The 8,817-nt window shown below is 45.5% G+C and overlaps 1 protein-coding gene across 1 annotated transcript; it reads left to right on the plus strand.

Moving 5' to 3' along the window:
* The first annotated feature begins 264 nt into the window (after positions 1-264).
* Positions 265-3,906, plus strand: LOC128263792 (protein fork head). Its single transcript, XM_052999022.1, is given in 1 exon segment — positions 265-3,906. A coding segment is annotated over 1 exon segment (2,109 nt). The 5' UTR covers positions 265-936; the 3' UTR covers positions 3,046-3,906.
* Positions 3,907-8,817: the final 4,911 nt, after the last annotated feature.

Consider the following 8,817-nt stretch of genomic DNA (forward strand, 5'->3'; position numbering starts at 1 on the left):
CGGCCGTGCTCTGTTGATACAAGAGGCCGCTCGACCAATGCGCTTGCGTCGCCACAGCACTGTGTACGTAAGAGAACCCCTGAATTTCATTGGCAAAGCCGCCGGTCGAAAGTGGTGAGATGGCCTATCCACTGGGCCATTGGCGAGAACGAGTCGGTTGTTGTTGCTGCTGCTGCTGCCGCCGCAGTCGCTGCTGCAGTCGACGTCGCTGCCAGCGCAGACACTTGAGCGCGGCTCGAACAATATTTGTTGGCAGCAAGCGCAAGCCAAATAGTAGACAAGCGTTCCCCTCTGCAAACAGTCACATTCAAGAGCTCAAGCCAAAGAGACACTCGAGCGGACCAACAGCACCAGCACCAGCAGCAGCCGCAGCAGCAATAGCAGCAGCCGCAGCAGCAGCAGCAACATCAGCAACATCAGCAACAGCAGCAACATCAGCAACAGCAATCCATCTGCAGCTCCCAATTCCAATTCCCAGCTTCAGACTTCAGTTAAATATCCACGTTCGTGCGTCGGTGTTTTGTGGCCGCGCCGTGCGGCAGACAACAAAAATAGAAAATAAAATCAAATCAAATCAAATCAAATCAAATATATATAATATATATAATCGCAAATAACAAATATAATATCTAAACTTTCGTTAGACCAGTGACAAGTGCTATGTAAAATGCCAGAAAAATGCCAAACCTTTAAAGCAGTGTTAGTGCATTGATATTTGTTTGAATCGAAAAACAAAAACAAAAAAAGCTAAAAAACCACATACAAAACACGCACATTTTTTATTCATTTTTCGTTTTTAATAACGCGTTGGACACAAACGCGTTGCCTTTTTAAACGTTTGACCAGAGGGCAGCGTGTCCAAAAGCCGGCAACATAACGGCGCAACTATTGAACAGCTTTCTGAAGGGTAGCCCCCACCAGACCACCATTGACATCATGCAGAAGCTCTACGCGGAGCCGCCGCCCAGCAGTGCTCCGGTGAGCATGGCCAGCGGTCCTCCCTCGGGCGGCGGAGGGGGCGGCGGAGGAGGAGGGGGCGGAGGAGGAGGTGGTCCGCCACCGCCCAGCAACAACAATCCAAATCCCACCAGCAACGGAGGCAGCATGAGTCCGCTGGCCCGCTCCGCCTACACAATGAACAGCATGGGTCTGCCGGTGGGCGGCATGTCGTCCGTTTCCCCCCAAGCGGCGGCCACCTTCAGCTCCAGCGTCCTGGATTCCGCAGCGGCGGTGGCCAGCATGAGTGCCAGTATGAGTGCCAGCATGAGTGCCAGTATGAGTGCCAGCATGAATGCCAGCATGAATGGCAGCATGGGTGCGGCGGCGGCCATGAACTCGATGGGCGGCAACTGCATGACGCCCAGCTCGATGAGCTATGCCAGCATGGGCTCGCCGCTGGGGAACATGGGCGGCTGCATGGCCATGTCGGCGGCGGGGCTGAGCGGCAGCTATGGTGCCATGCCGCCGGGCACGCGGGAAATGGAGACGGGCAGCCCCAATTCGCTGGGCAGATCACGGGTGGACAAGCCCACCACGTACAGGAGGAGCTACACGCATGCCAAGCCGCCGTACAGCTACATTTCGCTGATCACCATGGCCATACAGAACAATCCCACACGGATGCTGACGCTGTCGGAGATCTACCAGTTCATCATGGACCTGTTTCCGTTCTACAGGCAGAACCAGCAGCGCTGGCAGAACTCCATCCGGCACTCGCTCAGCTTCAACGATTGCTTTGTGAAGATCCCGCGGACGCCGGACAAGCCGGGCAAGGGCTCCTTCTGGACGCTGCACCCGGACTCGGGCAACATGTTCGAGAACGGCTGCTATCTGAGGCGGCAGAAGCGCTTCAAGGACGAGAAGAAGGAGGCCATCCGGCAGCTGCACAAGAGTCCGTCGCACAGCAGCTTGGAGGCCACCAGTCCGGGTAAGAAGGACCACGAGGACTCGCACCACATGCACCACCACCACCATAGCCGGCTGGATCACCACCAGCACCACAAGGAGGCCCCCATTGCGGGCGTGAATGTGCTGAGTGCGGCGCACAGCAAGGATGCGGAGGCACTGGCCATGCTGCATGCCAATGCGGAGCTGTGCCTCAGCCAGCAGCCGCAGCACGTGCCCAGCCACCACCACCACCAGCACCACCAGCTGCAGCAGGAGGAGCTGTCCGCCATGATGGCCCAAAGGTGCCATCCGTCGCTGATCAGCGACTACCACTCGTCGATGCATCCGCTGAAGCAGGAGCCCTCCGGCTACACGCCCTCCAGCCACCCCTTCTCCATCAACCGCCTGCTGCCCACGGAGTCGAAGGCGGACATCAAGATGTACGACATGAGCCAGTACGCCGGCTACAACGCGCTCAGTCCGCTGACCAACTCACACGCTGCCTTAGGCCAGGACTCCTACTACCAGAGCCTCGGCTACCATGCGCCCGCCGGCACCACGAGCTTGTGACATCACCAATACCCGCTGGCTTAAGGACGCGCGGAGCAGATGCTGCGCTCGCAGCAGCAGCAGCACCAGCAGCAGCAGCAGCACTTGCAGCAGCAGCAGCAGCACCAGCAGCAGCAACAGCACTTGCAACAGCAGCAGCTGCAGCAGCAACAGCAGCAGCAGCAGGCGGCGCAGCAACTGGCATCCGCTTCCAACACACCAGCAACATCAGCCAAGGCCAGCGGTAAAGCGGGTTCGGGATCGGGATCGGGATCGGGATCGGGATCAGGCTCTAGCTCCAACTACTCACAGAAACTGCAGCAGCAACAGCAACAGCAGCAGCAGCAACAACAGCAGCAGCAACAGCAGGCCCAGCAGCAGCAGCAACACCAGCAACACCAGCAGCAGCAGCAATTGCTGCAGGAGCTGCAACAGGAGGACTCCTCGAACATCACCAGCGATCTGAGCGAGGAGCAACTGCAGCAACACCAGGCGGCACAGCAGCAGTTGTACAACAACTACCAGCAATATGCCGCAGCGGCTGGCTACCGAAACTGGAATCACAGCCTGGCTTTCAATGGGGCCGCCGCCCTGCAGAATCTGCTGTAGCTGTAGCTGTAGCCATAGCGACCATGGCCAATTAGCGAGTGCAGGGCCAGTGGCTTTTAGCACCTGGTCGAGATCCTTTGAGCACGTGAGTTTCAGGCCGCGACTCGCACTTGTACATATGCCTTTTCCTGAGTTCCCTGAGTTCCCCGAGTTCCCTGAGCTCCAGCCACAAAATAACAACCATTCAGTTCTGTTACCAGGGGTTTACACAGATATCGGTTAGTTAATCGACAGAAAAGCGAAAGAAAAAGTGATGTAGTTGTAAGCAGATGCAGCAGAACTTTTGTTAACATTTTTACGTTTTGCTAACACAAAATAATAATTCCGTGCCATTTGTTTTCGTTGTTTCGAAACAAGCAATAACAATCAAAGCGGTTAAAACTACAAATTGAAACATTTTAAATGTAACACTGAGAGGTGAAGAGTGGGGATCGTGTGTAATGTTCTTTCAGAATGCAAAACCTAATTAAAACAGTCCCAAAAAGAGAGATACAAATACTAAAATCCTTTATCCAAAGGCAAATCGCAATCGCAATCGAATTCGAATCGCAAATGATCAAAACCAAAAAGAAATCTAAAATTTAAATCATCAGCAGTCCAGCAACCAAAACACCCTAAGAATCTTCAAACTAAGCTAACTAAGCAAACAAAAATCTGGCCATGCAAAACGACATGTTTTTTATTGAGTAGTTTATTAAATTCGCATTTATACATATAAATATATCGCAAAATCCAGCATTTCATTTACATTGTGTGTCTTCTGTTGTTGTACGAATTCGTTAGTTTAAGGCATTTTGTAAATAACCTATAAATAGATAAATTTAAGCAACACCCTCTCCCAACAAAAAAAAAACATAAAAATATAACAACTTTTAACTAACTCGAGAATTAATCAAATTGTATGAAATTATGCCACACCACTTGAAAGTAAATATAATATAAATATAAATATTGTATAGCATTTAAAATTTAATTAGCATAAATAATGAAGGCAAAACACAAAAAGGCAAAAAAAAATCACATAAAAAGCGAAAAAATTGCAATTATTATTCAATAATTTTTAATATTAGTTATATCGTGCGTATATAAAAACAAAAAAAAAAAAATAAACCGAAATGCAAACACAAAACAAAGACCCTTTTTACATTGAGCTAAGCTAATTAATTAAACTTGATAAAAAATAGTCTAAATATAAACACACACACACACTGACACAGAAACAAATGAAAATTATTGTAAAATACACAATATAAAATTCAATAAATGTCAATGCAAGAATTAAAATCCAACTCTAAAGCTAGTAAAAATTAATATTATTATAAATCATGCAAAAACAAACACAACGTCAACGACAACAAAATCGACTATTTTAATGTTTGAAATACAAGAAAAAGGAAAAAAAAATCATAAATTAGTTTTCATTTTGTTCAGTCATCGGAGGGGACACCGTTGTTGACTTAAACAACTGACCTCCAACAATCATTTATACATTGATTGGTCTGGTTTTGGCTGGTCTACTATCCCACTATACCACTATCTCTATCAATGCAGCGAATTCGAATTGAACGACCGATAGCTAAGCGATTCCAGGAGACGCTATCTTATCGCTGTCACTCAGATGCAGAGTGCAGTTTTCCACTATATGATAAACCCTTATCGCAGTGGTGCACTCATAAATTGCAACGGAACAAGAAGGTAAACAACGTTGGGATGGGTGGAACACCCGGACCTCATAGACTGACTAACCCATCTCAGCCCAACCCAACAGCCCAACAACCCAACAACCCAACAACCCCCTATTCCAATATACCTCTTCCCGAAATCGGGGAGGGAAGTCTTCTGCCCGCCACTATTCCATTTTGTTTGCTTTCTAGTAAAATTTATGCACTCAGAAAAAAACTCTCTAAATTTAAGTACGATTTGGATACAAGTATGATCGCTCTTAGATAAAGAAAATGTTTGTTTTGTTCCTATTCAAATTAAGAAAAATTGTTCTCAAAAACCTAAAATACTTTTGTAAAAGTAAAATGTAAATTCTTTTGGGAAAAGATTAAACTATGGATACTAAACAATTTGCAAAGGAAGTATTTAAAATTTGAATAATAAATTAAGTATATTTAGTACTTGGCCCATCTTTGCATATTTCTGTGAAAACAAGTAGAATTTTGTTCAAAAACTTTTTCAAATCAAGAAACTTTGACAAAATTGAGAACATTTAGAACTTGGCTCCCTTTTAAGCCCGTTCTTGTTTAAACCAAGTACAGAACTTTGTGTTTTTTGCTAAGTGTGGAGTAGAATGACTACCAGTACCTTTCCAATCGCAGACCTTATCGCAGAAATATAAACAAGCCACAGAGCCTGATCCGTCGGACCAGTAACCATCCACCGTTGATTAACATCGGTGTGATTCATTTGGAAGAACCTACGGTTCCTGCGGTTCCTACGATTCTCGGACATTCCGTCGACACTAGAGCTCACTTATCTGCAAGCCATGTTTGACAAGCTGTTGTCTCTTCTTTTTAATTAAGCAGGAAGGTCACAATTTTCTATATATCTAAAGGCGACATTTTATTTATATGCAAGGGGATGGGGATGGAGATGGGGATGTGGCCGACGTACTGGCTTTAATACATTTTTTATAGCCTCCAACCCGACTGGAGCTGTTCCATAAAGAGCTCGCTTTGTTGTCGCTGGGGAATGATATTGAAAATGGGTCTTGGTCTGGGTTTCGTTCTCGTTCTCGTTCTCAGTCTCGGTTTTGGTTTCGGTCTCTAAAAGCGACAACAAAATGGCGCTTCGCTTGTTTTCGCTTGAATTTCGATTTTTCCTTGACATTGTGACTGTCGGCGTTCTGGCGGAGTTTCTTCATTTTACCCCGGCTGGCAAACAACCCCATCTGGCTGGATGGCTGGCTTAGGAAATCTGTGTTTTGGGGTTGGTTCGGCTAAACTGACAACCACCCAACCGCCCACTCGAACCCCCATCGAGCCTGTCCACAATTTATATATCGATGCCTTAATGCCAGACATGCGCTCTAAAGACGCTGAAATACACGGGAGCCCTAGAGTTTATTGAGCTCTGTAGACAAGGCGGCCCAGCTATATTCCATATTTAGATCTCACCCACGGTCAATTTGCAATTATTTTTGCCGAGGACAAATTTTAAATTCTAGTTTCACAAACAAGTTCGATTTAAAGCCTCCTCCACACAAACAAAAACCATTTGGAATCAATATCAAAATAGGAAAAATTTTCATGACATTTGGTTGGTCATTAAAAATTGATGATTGCCACAGTTCCATGGCAGTCATTGCATGTCTCTGAATGTGCATGTGTAATGTATTATTTGCATAAGCAAAATTTACCAAAAATATCAAGTTTAAATTGCCCTCAGAGCTGAGAGTTTCAGACAGTTGTTGGGGCATTTTGTTCCCGCAACAGAGATTGCGGCAGCAAAGTGGAATTTGGTTGGGCTTGCAACATAAAGTCCTGGCTGGAGCTGCTGCTGCTGTTGTTGCTGCTAATAAAGAACCACAATCTTGTAGTAATTTTCTAATGGAATATTTAATTTTAAAACGAGACACAGCCAACTTGGGGCATACACAAAGTGTGGGGGAGAATCTCTGCTCTGGCGGCGTAGAAAAAGTGGTCGGGCAACCCTTTTTTCCTGAGCTTATGCCGGATGGATACACAGGAAGTAGTGCCTTTGCTATCCCCCGAGCTCCTTCATCCTTCTCCCGTTTTTCCCGTAAACCAAGGCACTCAAAGACAGCGCACGTACACTGCGATTTAAAGTTGGTTACTTTAAGATTTTACTACCTATATGTCCTGAAAGTCTATTATTGCTTTACCTAAACAGACTTACATTCACATATCCAAATTTCACTTCTTAAGTGTTATGTTAAGAATTACATTCACGTTCAAATGAAAAAGGATATATGTCATATCCAAACTGAAATCGAATTTATTAATGTGAATGTCTCACATTTCTGGAAAGAAACAACGAATGATTTATTTAGGCCCTTATTTGTTGTTTGTTTTAAAACTAACCATTTTACTAATACATAAGGATTTTTGCCATAAAATTAACTTAAATTATTTAGCTAAAAATTAACAATAGCTTAAATGATTTGACTTATTATTTATTTAAAAAGTAACCATTTAAGATGTGTCCCAGAATTCTTTAATATCAATGTTTTCATTTTTTAATGTTTAGTTCATGTAAAATTTCATGGAAAGTAATACTGATTAATTTGATTACCAAATAATAGAAAATCGAAAAAGACCTTACTTGTTGACAAGTTTGAATCTTAAAATGTTAAACTCTACGATCTTCATTAAACTACCTTAACAGACAACATTTAAAAAGGTTCCGCTATTTTGCTCAGTGTATGAATCTAGTGGATGGGAAACTGGAGAAACGGAGGATGTAGTCGTGGATGTCGCTGCAGGGGCAGCACTCACTCGGTTGGCTGCTTTGGCTGGATCTGGATGGTTGGATGGCTGGATGGCTGCGTCTCTACGTGGAACTGGAGCCCCATGGACCCTCATCCGCCTTTCGGCGGCCCTTCACTCGCTTTGTGCACTGCTTTTTCATTATAATAATACTTTGTAATTAGGTTTTCGAAAGTTAATTAAAATTCGGTTATGAAAGCGGAAACTTTCTCATGAACGCTTCCGGTTATAAAAACGCATGATGGCGGATGGGGTTGTGTTGAGTGGGCTGTGGAATGGTGGGGCTTTCTTTTTGGGGTTACGCCTTGGTGGGTGGGTCTCGGTTAGGCAAATGGAAAATGGCAAATGAAAAACGGAAAAAAAGAGTGAAACAAAAAAAGGATTTTCGGCAACCAGAGACAGACAGGGAATAAAAGATGAAAATGTACATGGCCCGGGAAAAGTTGGTGGGGAGGAAAAAAGGAACAGACAACGGCTGGCTCTCAACTTTGTTTCGAGAAAATTTTTGTGCAAACATTTCTCTGAAATTAAAAAATACATATTATATTTTAATGAGCAAAATGGCTGCCATCCAAGCGATGGTTGCTGCTGTTGCTGTTGCTGTAGCTGTTGCTGTTGTCACGTTTTAATGCCAGCCGCGCCCAGAACGCAAGGTTATGCGAACGGGATAATTAAAATGATGACTTGAAAATAAATTGCTGTTATCTCTGACCAACAGGCTGCGACTGGGTGACTGTGATGGTGACCCCACCCAAAACCGTTGCCGGTTGTCGATGACACGTCGATGTCGACAGCGCCACATCATTATGTAGGAATTGGCCAAGGGGGCCAAGGGGGCGAAGGGGCGAAGGGGGGGGTCGATGTCCTGAGTGTCCTTTCAACGCGACTCTGTGTGTGCTCTATCAGCGCCCGCCGCTGCTGCGTGCTTGAGAACGACACTTACGGATTAGGCCAGCAACATCAGCAGCAGCAGCAGCAACAGCAGCAGCAACAGCAACACACAGCAACACACAGCAACAGCGAGAGCAACACCCACCAGCAACATCCAGCGATTGTCCTTTTTCCTGCTGCAGCCTGCTCTTGTTTCTTGCTGCATTGTTTATCTAAAACATTCCACACATAATTAGCAGCAAAGCTCTGCGCCAACCCTCTTTCTCAGCTGGCAAATTGAAATTAATCCGCGAAACCTTACGCTGCCAAATGCTGGCACGTGCAAGGGCCAAAAGGACCAAAAGGAGCAAAAGTCCTGCCACGCGTTGCCATCAAAACATTACAAATCTCTGTGGGTTGGGTGTGAAATGTAGTGGGCATTATCTAA

This window comes from Drosophila gunungcola, chromosome 3R (assembly GCF_025200985.1).
Source record: "Drosophila gunungcola strain Sukarami chromosome 3R, Dgunungcola_SK_2, whole genome shotgun sequence".
Taxonomy (NCBI): Eukaryota; Metazoa; Arthropoda; class Insecta; order Diptera; family Drosophilidae; genus Drosophila; species Drosophila gunungcola.